The 16,200-nt window shown below is 45.7% G+C and overlaps 2 protein-coding genes across 7 annotated transcripts; one reads left to right on the top strand and one right to left on the bottom strand.

Moving 5' to 3' along the window:
• Window positions 1-43: 43 nt before the first annotated feature.
• Window positions 44-1,852, bottom strand: LOC147157556 (lipid transport auxiliary protein 1-like). The gene is made up of 7 exons (XM_086062090.1): window positions 1,488-1,852; window positions 1,319-1,420; window positions 1,141-1,249; window positions 1,025-1,078; window positions 791-957; window positions 662-720; window positions 44-530 (listed from the first exon to the last, which is right to left on the bottom strand). Exons 1-7 carry the CDS (start codon window positions 1,548-1,550, stop codon window positions 323-325), a joined length of 762 nt encoding a protein of 253 aa, XP_085918216.1. The 5' UTR covers window positions 1,551-1,852; the 3' UTR covers window positions 44-322.
• Window positions 1,853-2,135: 283 nt separating this feature from the next.
• Window positions 2,136-16,025, top strand: ubap2l (ubiquitin associated protein 2-like). 6 transcript variants are annotated; one of them, XM_086062087.1, is made up of 29 exons: window positions 2,136-2,258; window positions 3,398-3,536; window positions 4,099-4,176; window positions 4,286-4,396; window positions 5,201-5,372; window positions 5,451-5,552; window positions 5,621-5,666; window positions 6,583-6,689; window positions 6,765-6,824; window positions 7,218-7,270; window positions 7,377-7,462; window positions 7,764-7,944; window positions 8,019-8,217; window positions 8,299-8,612; window positions 8,776-8,945; window positions 9,052-9,142; window positions 9,296-9,335; window positions 10,090-10,273; window positions 10,359-10,425; window positions 10,574-10,895; window positions 11,178-11,266; window positions 11,349-11,402; window positions 11,493-11,574; window positions 11,669-11,889; window positions 11,988-12,087; window positions 13,230-13,394; window positions 13,903-13,970; window positions 14,465-14,662; window positions 14,736-16,025. In XM_086062087.1, exons 2-29 carry the CDS (start codon window positions 3,438-3,440, stop codon window positions 14,829-14,831), a joined length of 3,555 nt encoding a protein of 1,184 aa, XP_085918213.1. In that variant the 5' UTR covers window positions 2,136-2,258; window positions 3,398-3,437; the 3' UTR covers window positions 14,832-16,025. The 6 variants fall into 6 exon arrangements, with proteins under 6 accessions (XP_085918213.1, XP_085918212.1, XP_085918210.1 ...); XM_086062086.1 differs by having other exon boundaries at window positions 9,022-9,142; window positions 14,468-14,662; XM_086062084.1 differs by having other exon boundaries at window positions 9,022-9,142.
• The last annotated feature ends 175 nt before the right edge of the window (window positions 16,026-16,200 follow it).

Raw genomic sequence — 16,200 nt, 5'->3', positions numbered from 1 at the left:
TCTTGTTTTTGTTTTGTTTTTTGAAGGAACAAAATCCATAATAGAAGATTCAAGTCAACGTTTAATGGAGAAAAAAAAGTGCACACGTGCATGGTAAGGAAAAAAAAGATTGAAATGTACAACCCAAGCCAGTCTTTGAACAACCTCGCAGCGCCATCTAGTGGACTGATAGAGACAACATTGATGACTGACTTAAACTTCGTGATTTTTTTTTTAAATACATTTGTACACAAATCAACATTTTAATCTGAGGTGTCACACCAATAAATTATATTTACAAAAAATGTCACAAAATAAACACATTTATACACACGCAGTTCAGTCACAAAGTGCTCTCCAGCGTATTGTAGTTGTCTTTGAAACTCTTGAGCTCCAAGAAGTGTTTGGGCCTCTTGCTGCGCGGGCCGGTCGACGGCAGGTAGGTGACCTGAATGGTGGACGGAGCGTTGCGGGCCGGAGAACCCGTCAGTCCCTTGGCCGCAGACTGATGCTGCTGCTCGACAGTGCTGCTACTCCAGTATGCCTTCACGCTGAAGGGGGGGGGAAAGTGCAACAAAATCAACCTCAAAAATGACGTCGTTTTGTCTTAACCTCTTTGAACACCAACTCAAGGAGCTCATGATGCTTCCTTGCCCTCAAGTTAAACGTGAGGACTACTTACACATCTGCTAATTCGTTTAGCGCCTGCTGATATTCCAGGAATTCTGCTTCTCCAAACACCTAAAACGTGACGCAAGGATGAGATCTGGGATCCCAAAATTGAACACTTGCATCCGTGTACGGTCCGCACCCCGGTGCCATGGCGGGCGCTGTCGTAGCCCTCAAGCAGACGGTCGATGAGCGCGCCGCGGCTGCTCTTGATCAGCGAGTGCGAGTTGCGCAGCTCCAGCAGCCAGCTCCGAAAGCTTCGGCCCGTGAAGGCACTGGGACTGTTGCACATCTCCTCCAGGGGTATGCCTGACAATGAAGAAACGCATGATGAAGAATATGGAAAAAAATAAGTATGAGGGTGTGAGTCTCTCACCTGAGTCCCTAATAGCATCCAGGGCTTTCATCCTGTACATGTAGTTATAGCAACCTGCAAGATAGCAGTCATTTACACTTCTTACGAAAGGGATGCAAGGGAAAGCAGGAACTCACTCAGCTGTGAGCCACGCCTGAGCCTGGCATCATTTTCGGGCAGGAGACGAGGTTCGAACCGGATCTCGTGAACTTGAGACAACCGGGAGTCGATCTGCTCCCGCAGACCCTGTTCGAAACATCAAATTGAACAAATCGATAAAAATATACATGATGATATTGGGTTTTTTTTCTTTACCTTTGGAGCATTGTGGCCGATGGGCGCATGCGGACCGCGGCGGGATCTCATGGCGAAACGCATAATTTGTCTTTTGACGAAGATGAAGAGCAGCACGAAGACCTGTCAAAACAAAACGTTAGCATAAACGCTACCACAGAAGCGATCGTAAACTGCCTATTTAACTCACCAAGCTGCCATACGCCATCACCAGAACCACATTAACCCCCGATAGAGGCGGCGAGTCCGCCATGTTGGCGCCAACGTGTTTGGAAATGTTTATATCCTGCTTTACAGGCGAGCTACATTAGCTCGCTAGTTAGCATGTCGCTACCTTCGAAGCAAATGTCGTCTCCTAATGCGCAAAATGTACGCTATTTTCTTAATCCATTGTTTTCTATATGTAGCTACGGGATAACAGTGTAACATACGGTTGATTTAATCCAGCTACGCGGCGAACAGTGGCTCGCTTTTCGGTTTAGATAACTAGCTCAACCCGGCGTTGGTTGCCTCACAAGTACCGTAATTACAGTGGAAAGGGGCACTTGGAAGCGTATTTGTTATGCGTATACACACATACTAAAGATCAGTAATGTATTCATATATTCGACATTATAATTCACGACATATGAACATTACAGTGGTTTATGTATGCAACGGAAATTTCACACCACTGGTCGAGTCCACGTAATCTATTTTGTTAATTGAAAATAAATTGTTATTGTTTGTTTGTTTGTTTGTTTGAGACGACACTGTACTAACATTCGCCGGCACATGTTATCTTTGATGCGCACTAGTCGCAATGACATGTCACCGGTCGGAGGTGGGGGGAAAAAAATACCCAAAATAAAGCTTTATTAGTTTGTGATCACATGTTTGTTGGTCCAGTTTCCTCCAAGCACTGTACAGCGACAGACCACATGACACAGCTCTCCGCGGTGTCAGAGTGGAAGAGAAACAGGTAAACGTCGGTTGTTATTACATGTTATTATGGAGGGGAAAATGTGAGGAAAAAATCCCAACTTTCGTGTGGCAAATTTTCCGCTAGGGGCGGGGGCGATTGTGCTTATCGTGTCCAAAATAGCGTCTAGCAAGGTCGGAGAACTAGACTACTTGTCGGCCGGTGTCTTGTCTAGTCTGGAGCCGGGTTCTTGGTCAGTATGGTGGCGTTTATTGTCATTTTTAGGAGGGACGGGGGAGAATCGTAGGCCCTGTCTTATAAGCCTCTTTAATGCTGTTTTCCGCCTTTCACGCTAAAGGTGCCGATCAATATTTTGGCAGTGTGGTCTTTAATATCGCTGCGAGCTAACAAGTTAGCCATTAGCTGTTAGCGTCCAGTTAGTTTGTTAACCTAGCGTGGCTAAGTCGTTAGCACCCAACTACTGGGGAAATAACGTTTTTGTGGGGCTCGGTTAAATCAAACACGAAGACTTCATTAATCAAATTCAAGTAGTTAAATAAGTAGCTTTTGTGCCAATGGGATATATAAGTTTATTATTGAATGGTTCGTGTGTAGTTAATCGACAGTCGCGAGCTAACGTTAGCCCCGTGCTAAAAGTTAGCCTCGTCGCCATGAGGTGTAGCCGCTCGAGGCGGAAGCCCACCAAGACTTCAAAGCTTGATGCTTTACACCCCTTCTCCCTCACATATTCCCTATTTTATCTGTTTGCCCCCAGAGCTAAATCGACCTGTTTGATAAGATGGACAGGCCTCAGGCTTGATTGCTTGTTTGTGTGTTTCAATTCAAGCCGAGCGTTTTACGTAACGTATGCAAGATTAAGCAGTCGTTTTCGATAACTAGGTTGGCAGCACAAACGCACAAATGTGACCCCCTCGCCGTTTTGCTGTCCAACTAAAGTGTGTTTGCCAGTGCTTTTTCCGTTGTGATGCGGTTACTACTTCACACAGTGCAACTCTTAAGGTTACTTTCATTGTTGACAGTGATGTTTTGACTTGTAAACAAGTCGTTGCGCACTTGCTGTGTTGTACCTTGGAGCCTTATCTAATGTGTGCACACCTCTTGCATTGCCTTTTGTGTTGTGTTACTGCAAGTGTGTAATGAGGTCATTCAGGTCTCTTTCTCGCTCTTTCTCTCATCAGGTGTGATTCCTTGTAAATAACTTGTTTGTATATACTGTAAATGATGACGTCCATGGGCGGAAACCGGGCCCGGGGCAGCTGGGAACAGACACAGCAGGGCCAGACACAGGGCCAGACACAGCACAAGCAAAGGCCTCAGGTACACCCTCGTTTACATCCGTTCAACTCCAAGCGGAATGTCCCATGTCGACACCACCCAAAAGTGGAAAAGTACGCCTCAAGGGTCAAGCAAAATTTTTATACTGTACTCTTGGGATGATTAACTTTGCATTTAAACGATCTGTGAATCTAGCATTTTCCCACCCTTTTCCCCCCGTGGGGTCCTGTTCTATACATAAGCATAAAAATGGAGTGGAAGGACACATTTGCTGTCCTTTTTTTGTGTTGCTGTTCTTTTTGAATGGCACCAACCAAGAACAGAGAGATGAAGTTGAACCAACAAATTTTCCACCTTCAAAAGTGATATTGCACTGCACTCTGTAGCCCATTTGCCCACAAAAGCTGACATTTTTAGACCTCCTTTACATTTAAGTGTTGTTTATAAATGATACCAGCACAGAATAGAGGGAGGAAAAACTATTTTCTGGTAATTTTCCACTTTCTGGGGGTTGTTTTAATGAGAGTGAATAATAATTTTCCCCAGAACGTTGTTGTCCTCTGAAGCTCATTGTGCTAAATGTGCTTGTGTCCTTTGGCAACAGGCCACCGCGGAGCAAATCCGACTTGCGCAGATGATTTCAGACCACAACGATGCAGACTTTGAGGAGAAGGTCAAACAGGTGACAAGTGTTCCCTTTTGTCCGTTTTTGAGATTTGCTTGCGGGCTATTCAAAATGGCCGTTCTGTCATTAAGAGGTAAAATTAAACCGTTTTTTTTGGTTTATCTAGCTGATTGACATCACGGGCAAGGACCAGGATGAGTCTATGATTGCACTGCACGACTGCAACGGCGACGTCAACAGAGCCATAAATGTGCTACTGGAGGGCAGCCCAGACATTGTGAGTCTTCTTCCGTGGCGGTATTAGCGCAACGCATCCGTGTTCATTGTTATGATAAAAGTACTGTAAAGCAACACGAGTGTTGTGATGTTGATGCGCGTCACACATTTGTTACCTGCGCACTATAGCACGGCAAATATTTTGGTGAAGAAGATGGAGCAACATTTCACGTCACTCTGCTGCTCTCGTTTATCACCCCCAGTTCCAGTAGTATGACAATGTCAAGACTGGCTTGATCGGGATAGTCAAAGCTAGCGTGGCTAACCCCTATTCTCATCCACATCCATCTTATTTGCGTAGTATTCTTTCACTAGGGTAATACTCGGTCAGCAGCAGGCAGGCGAGGCCGAAGTGTTGTGTAAATGATCCAAGATGACAATAAGTAGGATTAATGCTTAGTCAATTTGAAGATTTAAACATGGCAATTGTCGGTCTTCAGAAGTAGTACCAAAACCTGTAGTCACCTTTTTATGGTGCTTATTAAAGCCAACATTTCCAATAACACCTACACAAGAGGGGGGTAGACACACCTTTGGAGGTATTATTAGCCTCTTTCACACTCCCTGTGAAAGCTAGAATCTTTTACCTATTTTCCTAGTTGCTGTTATGTATTAATGGATGAGGTCGACCAGGCACTCATTTGTCGGAAGTATCAGAGTCAACAAGAACAGTCATTTAATTGTGATGCGCTGTGTCTCTATGTGAAAGCACAATATCCTATTTGGCTGTGTTTTTTTTTTTTTTTTTGCGGGGGTCCTCCCGCTGTGGCGTCGCCGTGTTAAAGAAGGTTTCCTTTCATCTCAGGACTCGTGGGAGATGGTGGGGAAGAAGAAAGGCGTGTCGGGCCAGAAGGAGGCCAGCCATCCAGAGATTGGAGAGGATGGGAAAGAGAACCGGGAGAAAGTGGAGAAGGACGCAGCACGTCGGCGAGGGGGAGCTCCTCGCAGGGGCCGCGGCGCCATCAGGGGGCGAGAGTGTACGCCTGTTAATGTTATTTGTATTTCATTTGGAAACGGTCGTTCCTTCATGTTTGATTCCTCCTCCTCCACTCCAGTTCGAGGTCAAGAGAACGGCTTGGACGGAGGCAAGGCGGCAGTGGTGGGCAGGGGTGCGGAGCGAGGCCGCAGGGGCCGTGGACGAGGAAGAGGGACGCTCGGTGAGTTGTCGGCAGCTTTCGTTAATGTTTCCCGTGTGAACGATCTCAAGTTGTGCTTTTGCTTGTAGGAGTGACAGGACGGCGAGGAGGCCGATTCTCTGTGCAGGGCATGGGGTAAGAAGAGAACACCTGCATGTCCTTAGACTGCAAGAGAGAGGGGGGGCTTTTGTTCCGCTGTTGCCATGGCCACAGGAGAGTAGTACCCTGGATCTATTGTTTAGTGTTAATCCGCAGCAGAGGTGGACGTGGTTCAGCCTGTGGAACGACTGTGGAACGAAACGATGTGGGCCTACATCTCTTCATAGTTGCACGCTTAAAAATCTTAAAAACAGAAACGATCAGTCCATTTACTGTTACACAGTTAATGTCAACAAAAAAAAAAAGACTCTCCTCCGGTCGTTCTTGAACGCTTGAGAGGAAACAACTTGAGATGTGATTATTCAGTTTGTCCGCCATGCGTGACTCCTACAACATTCCTCCATAATAACTCCACAACTCCCAACCTGAGGCCTTGTGTGTCAAGCTCAAGGCCGAGGGACCAAATGCAGCCAAACGTCTCCACGCTAATAGTCAGATTGTGTCCGCAGATATTTCTTCAATGGCAAAATACAGTTCAGCTCTTACCGAATATTGATTTAGACTCTTTTTCACACACGAGCCATTTCTGCCTTCAGACAGACACACCAAAGGAAGCCCCTGCTGGCGTGATTTAATTTGTGCCTCCTCGAGTTGCCTGTAATTTCCTCCGCATCACACGCATGCATGTGTCAAATTTGAAAAATGACAGGAAGTCATATGAAGGAGACTGTGTGCAAGCGCTTGGTGGTTTCATTGAGTCTCATATATTCTTTCTGCTGCGCTTATTATTCACACGTTTTTATTGATTAGCGTATTATTATTTTTTATATTTTATTATTATTACGCTTAAGTGGATGCGCTACACAAGCATGCAATCAGTGCTTTTTCACTACCGAAAAGGAAAAGTGTATTTTCTTCAATTGTATGCTCCCCCCCCCCCCCCCCCCCCCAGAACCTTCAACCCTGCCGACTACGCCGAACCGAGTCAGGCAGATGAAAACTATGGCGGAGGCAGCACCTGGAACAACACAGGTGGCATGGAGACTGAAGAAGGAGCTAGTGAGCACACAGAGAAAGCACATATCTTATATGTTGCCAGTGAATGAGTATAGTTTAAAACTCCTTTCTTTTCAGAATTGGAATACTCTCCGGAAGAGGGAACGACTTACCCGCCCAAGTTTGACTCTGCACCTGGTAACCCTTTTAATGCACATTTTCATGTACAGTGCAAACCTATTACTGCATGCCAAAAACCTTTGCTGTCGCCTTACAGAGAGTTTTTCATAGCAAAGTGTCTTCCCTTTCTTTTATGTTTACCAAAGACACATTGTTAACAAACGGTACAACTATATCAAGACTTTCTACTATTTGGGCACACCAGAAGGTTGAGAGCGTTGGCTCAACGAACGTAACATAAACATAATGTAAATATCTAGAAAATGATTGCTATGGACTGCAGATTTCTGCAACAGACTAAACAAATGGTGATATAGAGCAAACAATAAACTGTGATAGAGTGAAGGAACTTTATTGACCTACTTCTCGTGCCTGTCACTGGTGCTGAAGAGATTTGTGCCCCACTCGCAGGTGCCTGGAGGACGCCCACGGAAGAATGGGGCACTGAGGACTGGAATGAGGATGTAAGTACTTCAACTTTTTTTTTTTTGTGTTCTAAGGAACCTGATCTATATTTGTTTACATTTCCAGAAATGAGTTGTGTGACATTTTCCTTTCCATACATGGCAGTTGTCAGAGACCAAGATATTCACAGCTTCCAGCGTGGCGACCATTCCACCGCCGCAAGAGAATGTCACCATCACCAAAGGACAGAGGTGAGACAAAAAGCCACCGTTTTCCTTCCTTTTCCAGTGTCGCTGGTTCATGTAAACACTGGTCATTAACCGTTTTGTATAAATGGCGCCGACCCAGAATTACTTGGTAGAGCCGGCGAATTTTTTTGCCTTTGGACTTCATAGCAGAGCCGAAACAGATGTGATTTTGGTCCCAGTTTTGGGTGAGAAGTGTGAAGGCTCTGTGCAAAAGAAACTTTGTATTTCACTTTACATGGAGAAAATGACTTTTACAGGACACGTTGTGGTCCTTGGTTTAACATTCTCATTTCCTCCTCTGTAGGATTGACCTCGCGGTGCTCTTGGGGAAGACTCCCCCGTCCTCCTCGTCTGAAACGGAACCCCAACCCATGGAGGCCACCCAGCCCCCCTCCATGCCCCAGTCGCTGGTTTTCAGCAACTCCAAGCAAGGACCCCCTATGTCACAAACTTCTTCCAGTGCCCCTTACACCCAGCACAGCATGGTGCGTGGCAATGATGACTTTTTTTTTTTTTTTCTGGCCTTGTGTCACCACTAAATGCACTGTTTTGGTGGCAGGTCAGCATGCTGAACAAGAGTTTTGGGGAGGTAGCGGACCAGAAAGGAAGTACCAGCGGGACCACCGGCTCCCAGTTCCTGGAGCAGTACAAAACCGCCCAGGCGCTGGCTCAGCTGGCCGCTCAGCATTCCCAAACTGGGGTCCCTAACTCCAACCCCCGATCCTGGGACAACGGTGCCAACTCGCGGGCACAATATGGTGAGATGACATCACGCGTACTCAGATTGGAATCGTTTTTTTAGCAGTAGAATTCACTCCTGATGCAATTTTTCCGTGCAGATATGAAGACTCAGCCAGAGTCGGCAATCCACACGCCCTTCGCTAAGCGCCCGCCCTTCCAGGCCGCCACCACCACCACGTCGTCCATGTTGGAAGTTTTCCTGCCTCCCTCCGCTTCCTCCTTGCCGCCGCAAACAACGTCCTCGCCGCACGCCGTGCCGCCGCCCGCCTCCTCACTTCCCAAAATGGCGCCGGTCACGTCTTTGGGTCAGCAGGTTTCTCCGAGTCCCTCGGACGCACAGGGCTCGAGTCCGCTTCCTCTCCAGCAACACAAACTCAGACCGCAGAAGAAGAGGACCTCCATTGCAACAAAGGTAAGTGGATATGCTCAGTCCAAGTTTCAAACTGTACCGGATTTAATGAATCGGAGACCAAACTTCCACCTTTTTAATAAACGTGTTTTAACACTCGCTCATCTACAGCAGATGCCGCAGCTGAGAAAAATATATCCTCTTAAAATGTTTCATCTTTGTTCAGATTCCGGCAATGGCAGTGGAAATGCCCGGCTCGACGGACATCTCCGGCCTTAACCTTCAGTTCGGAGCGCTGCAGTTTGGCTCGGAGACGCTGCCCGAGTACGAATCAGTCTCTTCCAACGCCACGGCCGTCAACCCGATGCAGAACAGCCTCTACTCGACACCCAGCAGGTTTGTACACAGGAAATGCAAGCGCCTCCTTGTGATCGTCACGTAAAATCAGTTAACATGACCTGTCACTCTACAGTGAATCAACTCCAGCTCTTTCCAACTCCAGCCAGATGGACATGTACGAGCAAAGAGCACCTCAGACGCGGCGTTACCCTCCCTCCGTCTCCTCCTCCCCGCAGAAGGACATGCAGCCTAAGGTAGGACTTCAAACATCCAGGCCAGATGTTCTGACGCTCTGAATATAATAATAATTCTTTACATGAGCATTTCCAAGCGCACGTCATATTTTACTTTGCAATAGGCTGTTTCCATAGAAACCAGTGAGCTCACCTTCATTGTTGCTTTTACAGAACGGCTTCAGTTCACTGCAAGCGGCACAATCTGTGGAAGGCAAGTATCTTGTTGCTTGATGATTTTGATTGATTTGCTGCCTCAGTGGAAACACTTTTTTCATGTTAGATTTATTTTTATGTAATTTTTTTTTTAATTTCTTTCTCAATTTCTTTTATTTTCTCATGTATTTTTTTGTCTCATTTAATTCATTTTCATTTCTTTATTCATTTATTGTAGTTTCATTTCTTTTCACTGTTTTATCTTATTTTATTTTCCTCTTTCGTTTCTTATGTATTTTTTTGTTTTATCTTATTTTTAAATTAATTTCTTTTCTGAAATGTTTTTGGCATTTTTCGTTTATTATTTTTATATTTATTTTTATCAATTTTACTTACTTTATTTCCTTATTTTCTCATTCATACATTTTTTTCTCATTTTTTGCTTTCTTGTATTTATTTTTTTATCTTAATTTTTGTTTCTCTTTTTTTCTCTTTTTTTTTTTTTTACTTTTGCCCAATTTGGTATATTTTTTTCTCATTCCATTTTTTCTCTTTTTTGCCTTCATTTTATTTTTTTCTATTCTTGTCTCATTTTTATATTTTTAGTTTAGCTTTCTCATGCATTCATTTTTTAAATTCATTTGAATTTCCTCTTTTTTGTTATTTTTTTATTTCCTCATTTATTCCTCATTTATTCTTTTCTCATATATTTATGTTCTCATTAATTCTATTTGCTCATTTCTTGTTTGCTGTTTTATATTTTTTTAATTAATCCTTCTCATTTATTATTATTATTTCTTTTTTTGCTGCAGCAGTCAACCCCTCGTCGGACGCGACGGCGGCACCACCGACGGTAGCCGCCGGCATGGGCCCCCTGACGGACGGCAGCTCGGGTCCGACCTCCCTGCTTGCGACTTCCAATCAGGCACCACTCGGCCCCCTGGGGCAGGGCGAAGAGCTGCCGCCGAGCACCGTCCCACCTCCTCAGCACAATAGGTGACGTCGCAAGTCGACTCCCATCACATATGGTCCGCAACTGTCCGTAAAGCAGGCGTGACTAAACTGCAGTGTTTCGTTACAGTGCACTCTCATCACAACAGAACAGCCTTGCGCCGTCTTCAGGTCGAACAGCCAACTCTAGCTTACTGGTAAGATCCCCCATATCGCACAAGGCCATCTTTGAGAGATACTGTATCAGTCTGTCCCTACAGCGCGCGCACACACACACACACATGGATTGCCACACTCTAATGGAGTTCTAATGTCATCAGTCATATCCGCCTCTTTCCTCCGCAGCACGCTAACGTAGATGGCGACTCCAGCCTCCACTCCTCCTCCTCCTACCCTTCTGTCTCCGCCGTGTCGTCATCGGTCCCCTCCTCCTCGGCCGCCGCAGCGCATGTGTCACTGGGGGCGCCGGTATCGGCCCCGTGTGGCCTCGGCCCCGTCAGCAACATGCCAATGGGCATCAATGCGGCGTCCATGGGCGTGCACGGTATGGCCTCCTCCCCTGCCATCGTCTCGATGTCTGCTGCGGCGGCGGCGGCGGCGGCGGCAGCCTCTGCCGCGCCCTCCTCAGCGAATTCTTTGTCATCGCGCAGCTCTGCAGCATCCTCAGGTCTGCCATACATCAATACAGTGTACCGTTGCGGTCAACCTGTATCTTTTAGGTCCTCCTGCACTTTTAATTTCATTCTTCTCACACACTTTAAAACACATCAAACTTACTAAGACATACTTTAAAAGTTTTTCTAAATATTCTTTAGTTGTTCTAAGTTGTTTGTCATACGTAGTTGAATAAGATGCGCAAATGTGTTTTTCTTAAATATTCTGATTGCCATACTGCAACCGTAGAAGCAATGCATCTTACAAGTCATGTTTTTTTTGCTGTCAATTGCAGGGAAAGCACCTCCAAATTTGCCCCCCGGAGTGCCCCCTCTGCTGCCCAATCCATACATCATGGCCCCGGGACTACTGCATCCCTACCCAGTGAGTGCTTTACAAAGTGTGTGTGTGTGTGTGTAAGCACAAATACAGTTTCCACGTTGTGTAACGAGACATATCGTGTCAGACTCAGGTGTACGGCTATGACGACCTGCAGATGTTGCAGACGAGAATACCATTGGTGAGTTGGAATTTTCCATGCGAGCCATCATTTCCTGTGTCATCATAATAATAAGAATAATCTTGTTCCTTTTTTTGCGTGCGTTTCCAGGATTATTACAGCATTCCCTTTGCAGCCCCAACAACAGCACTGACAGGCAGAGAGGCCAGCTTGACAAACAACCTTTACTCTGGTGAGACGACTTCCTCAACTCATTTATAAGTACATTTCTATTGGATCCTGAAAACGTCCCCTCCGCCCCTCCGCCGTGGTCATCCTCCCTCAAGGTGATCTATCCAAGTTTGGTCGAGGCGACGCGTCCTCGCCGGCGCCCGCCACCACGCTGGCACAGAATCAGCAGCAGAACCAGACGCAAACGCACCACTCGACCCAGCAGCCCTTCCTCAACCCGGCGCTGCCGCCCGGCTACAGCTACACGAGCCTGCCCTACTACACCGGCATGCCAGGCCTGCCCAACACCTTCCAGTACGGGCCTGCTGTGTTCCCGGTGAGGATTAGACACACACACACACACACACACACGTGAAGCAACGGTTTTGTTTTCTTTCTGGATTAAATCAAGGGATATTTTTGTGGTTCTTCCAGGTGGCTCCTACCTCGTCAAAGCAGCACGGTGTGAATGTCGGCGCGTCGGCCACACCCTTCCAACAGGCCAGCGGCTATGGTTCCCATGGATACAGTACTGGTGAGTCACCTTGAATGCAGACTACAGGTCTTGGGTTGTATGACATGATGTGCGGCTGACATCACAACTACAGGCCACAACGTCGCAGTTGTAACCCCAGATTGACCCCCCCCCAAAAAAAATTTTGTAGATGGTGCGTTTGCATCTGCGTATGCAGTGGGACAGAACGGAACACTGACGTCAATTTTGTAAAAGCTTGTTATTGGCCTTGACTGCTAATGTTATATGAAGCAAAAACTTGGCTTAGATGTCCACATCTTCCGTTGCTTGCTGGTAAGAGTGAAATCTGTATTGGCTTTTGTTGTGTGTGTTAACATGACGGACCATCGCATATTGCGGTCCAGGGTGAGGTGAACCTATTCACCATTATTCACTAAATATATATATATTTTTTTGTGCTCATGTTAAAGCAATGCATATAACGTGTATTACTTTTGTGCCATCTGGTGGGTTCTTGGTGTTCGGTTTAAGTCGTGATGGTGTTTTTCGTCTACGCTTGGCCTGTCCTGTTTTATTGCTGGTCCTTGAAAGCACCCACCAAACCAGTACACTGTCAAAATTGTCTTTCTCCTCTTCTGAAAGGTGAAATCTGTAAATGCTAAAAGGCGAGTTTGATTTCATGTAGTTCTTGTAAGGAGTTGGTGTGCATATTTGTTTGCCCATTAGTGATGCAATGTCACGTTGTGCTATCTTATTTTATGCTTGTAGGCTAGCTCATGCTATTGGTGAGCCTGTTGAGATGGGGTTTATTTGTGATGACTAAATTAATTTAATCTAAATCATTTATGTAACATGGATTCATGATTGTGTATATGGTAAATGCATAGAGTTGATACTTTATGGTCCGCTCCGTTTTGATTTCAGTCCCGGTCTAGTTTCTACTCATCATTCTCCCCCACGCCCATCAAACAATGTTTTTTTTTTCTCGTGTGTGTTGCTGCTTCTGCTGCTTCCTGCCATCACTCAAGCTTACTTTCCACCTTCCCATACACAACCTGCCTGCTTCCCCCCCCCCCTCACATAGCACTTGAAACCTATTGTTAGCTTCTATCTAGTTTGCAAGTGCTCTGTGAGGCAGGTCTCCCTCCCGCCTGGTGTGTCTAACGCTGTGGGGCTGCGGCTGTATGTCTCGACTGTTGCAGGCTATGAGGATGTGGGCCAGGCTTCAGGGAGTGGGGATTTCTGTAAGGGCGGATACGGCAATGCTGTGGCCGCCGCCGCCGCCGCCGCTGCTGCTGCTGCCGCCGCTGCCGCCGCCGCCGCTGCTCAAAACAAGCCGGCCAACTCCGTCAGCGGGCCCGGAGTCGGTGAGTGCCGTCCCGTGCCAGAGAATTAAAAAGCTGACGGTCACCATGACGCCAGCCTACCGCAACCCTTCTATGCTCCTATTCCTTTGCCTAATCGCTGTGTGAAGCGCTTTATGCTACATTCACTTATATTGATTGAAATTTCATGATGAACCTAAAATCCACGACAATCTTTACTTAATTTGACACATTGGGCGTTAAAATTGGATGGTTTGGCAGGCACCGCATAGACCCAAATACTTGTATCCCGACAATAAAAAGTTTAGTTTAGTGAGCCGCACACCAGTTGACCCTGTTCTGCATCTCTGTGGCGATACAGGGGGTCGGTGTGTGTGCCATAGCGAACCCGGAACACGGCAGTCAGACTTGAAATGATGTCATCTGCTGGCAGTGGTGTGCTGCAACATGTCTGTCCTGTTGAGGAATTGCTTCCCAGTCATTTTGCTCCGTCAGGTGACATTTTGTTTGTTGGTTTTCCAATGTTGAATGCGTCTTTTGTCTTCTCTAGGTGTGTCTGTGACTTCGAGCAACACCGGCGTACCGGATATTTCGGGTTCAGTTTACACAAAGACACAGGCAAGTACAGCGCTCTTAAACTTTTGGGTCTAGGGTTGTAGTCTAAAACACCAACTGAGTGACTCAGAACTATCCGTTTTTGATGGCTGATAACATTCACTTAAAACGTATTCACTGCCAGCCCAGCAAAAAATTGATATCTGACATCTATCGCCATCAATGGCTCCCACGCTAAAAACAAAACAAAAAGCTTTACCAACCTTAAAAAGTTTAAAGTATGGTAATCTATACAAGAACAAAGTTGTATATTGTCATATTTTGTAGAAAAAAAGTGCCTTCATGAGAATTTTTATTTTTATTATTTTTTTATTTTTTAAGTAATCCTTACAAGGACAAAGACGTATTTTGTCAAAAGTTACTTTTCCCCAAGATAGACTTAACGTGACAAAGCCAAAGTTAAAAAATAAAAAATTAAATAAATACTACTGGTTCCTTTCAATATGCCTTTTTGTCTTAGCGCTAGCATTAATGTGGCTCTCCTTGCATCTTTCCAGCAGTCATTTGAGAAGCAGGGTTTCCACGCCGGTACTCCCACGGCGTCTTTCAGCCTCCCTTCCGCACTGGGCAGCGGCGGCCCCCTTAACGCCCCGGCCGCAGCAGGCTACGCCCCGGCCCCCTTCATGCACATCCTGGCGCCGCACCAGCAGCCCCACTCCCAGATCCTACACCACCACCTGCAACAGGACGCACAGGTGAAACTCTAGCCACACCCCCCTTCGCTTTCCTCCCACTTCTCGCTCATCCTTTCTTTCTCTGTGTTGCCAGAGCGGCAGCGGCCAGCGCAATCAGACTGCGTCCATTCAGCAGAAGTCTCAGCTCAACAAGTCTGCATACAACAGCTACAACTGGGGGGCCAACTAACATCCGACGTCGGAGCCCTGGGCTCCCACCGTCCACTCACTCGCTAACAGAAGCTGCGAATGAGGACGGGAGGGAGGGAGTGGTCCGGGCTCGTCTCCCAAAACCCCCAAAGGTTTCCTCCTGCTGAGTTTTCCCCTCATCTTCCTTCTCCTCGTCCTCCCCCTCCTTCTCCTCCCTTTGCGAGGATGTGCCGGGGTGGAAATGAAAGGGGGCTAAATGGTTAGAAAAACAAATGACTTATTGAGTGTTTGGGGAAATTGTATTGTCAAGTTCAGCGCCGACCATTTTACTTGCGTATGTAACGGAATCATTTCCCAAAAAGAATGAGTTTTTCCTTCTGGTTCTTTTATGTTGTTGTGCTCAGTCTCTACTCCTGCTTCTTTCTTTTTTTTCTTACTAATTGGGAGGAATGAAGTAATGCGGGATGGAGGGGTGGGGGGACTGTTTTTCTGTTCCACACCCCCTCTGCACAAACTATTTGTTTGCTTGATTGCTGTTTGGTTTCTCCTTCCATCCCCTATTTTATGTCTATTTTAAGTTGGAAGAAACAATTCTCTAAATTTGGTAGAGTTGTGAAGTTTATTTTTTACTAAATATATAAATATATATATATAAATATATAAATGAGCTGGCTTGGGGTGAGGACGTTTGTCGTGTGAATTGGGTGCATGTTTGTACACAGACAGACGGGTAGGGAGGGGGTCGGTTGTTTACTGTGCTTTGTTTTTGCCTAGCACAGACTTTTCATAGTGTATAAAACACATGTACAGTTACTGTTAACCATTTGTTGTCACAAGTTATTAAACGATCCATCCCAAGGCCAATCCGCACCCCAGTCTGCCTTCCAGCAATGTCTTTTCAGTTTGGGACACCTCTCCATACGCCACCACCCCTCCCTGCACATTTTAAAGGAGACCTCACAGCATCCTATACTGATGGACAGAATTGTACTTTTTTTGTTGTCAGTGATTTATTTTTCTTTTTTTACTGTGCATTTAAATGGAAAAACTTGTCTTGTACATATAAAAAAAAAGTACTGTAGTGCCTGTTTGTTCGCTTTACTCCTCCAGTTCCTTGCAGATCTTGTTAGGTTTTTGTTCCATTTTTTTTATTTTGTAAAAATTATATAAATATTAATAAACAAGGACAGACATTTTCATCATATTTGGGGATGTGAATGTCTTGAAGAATTCATATTGTCTTCTTTGGTCAGTCATTTAAAAACATTTTATTTACCTACGACTATGGTTTTACATTGAAAATCTCGTCTCTTTTTCTTACCAATTTAATTTCCCATTTGGAATTTTATATTTGTGAAAAGTTTTAGATTGCGCTTTGTCTGCCGCCATTACGGTTAAAGCTGCTTTAC

The sequence above is a fragment of the Leptonotus elevatus genome, chromosome 19 (assembly GCF_054856555.1).
Source record: "Leptonotus elevatus isolate MCC_2025b chromosome 19, RoL_Lele_1.0, whole genome shotgun sequence".
NCBI lineage: Eukaryota > Metazoa > Chordata > Actinopteri > Syngnathiformes > Syngnathidae > Leptonotus > Leptonotus elevatus.
The sequence above is the reverse complement of the archived record's forward strand: the minus strand, read 5'-3'. Positions and strand labels throughout refer to the sequence as shown.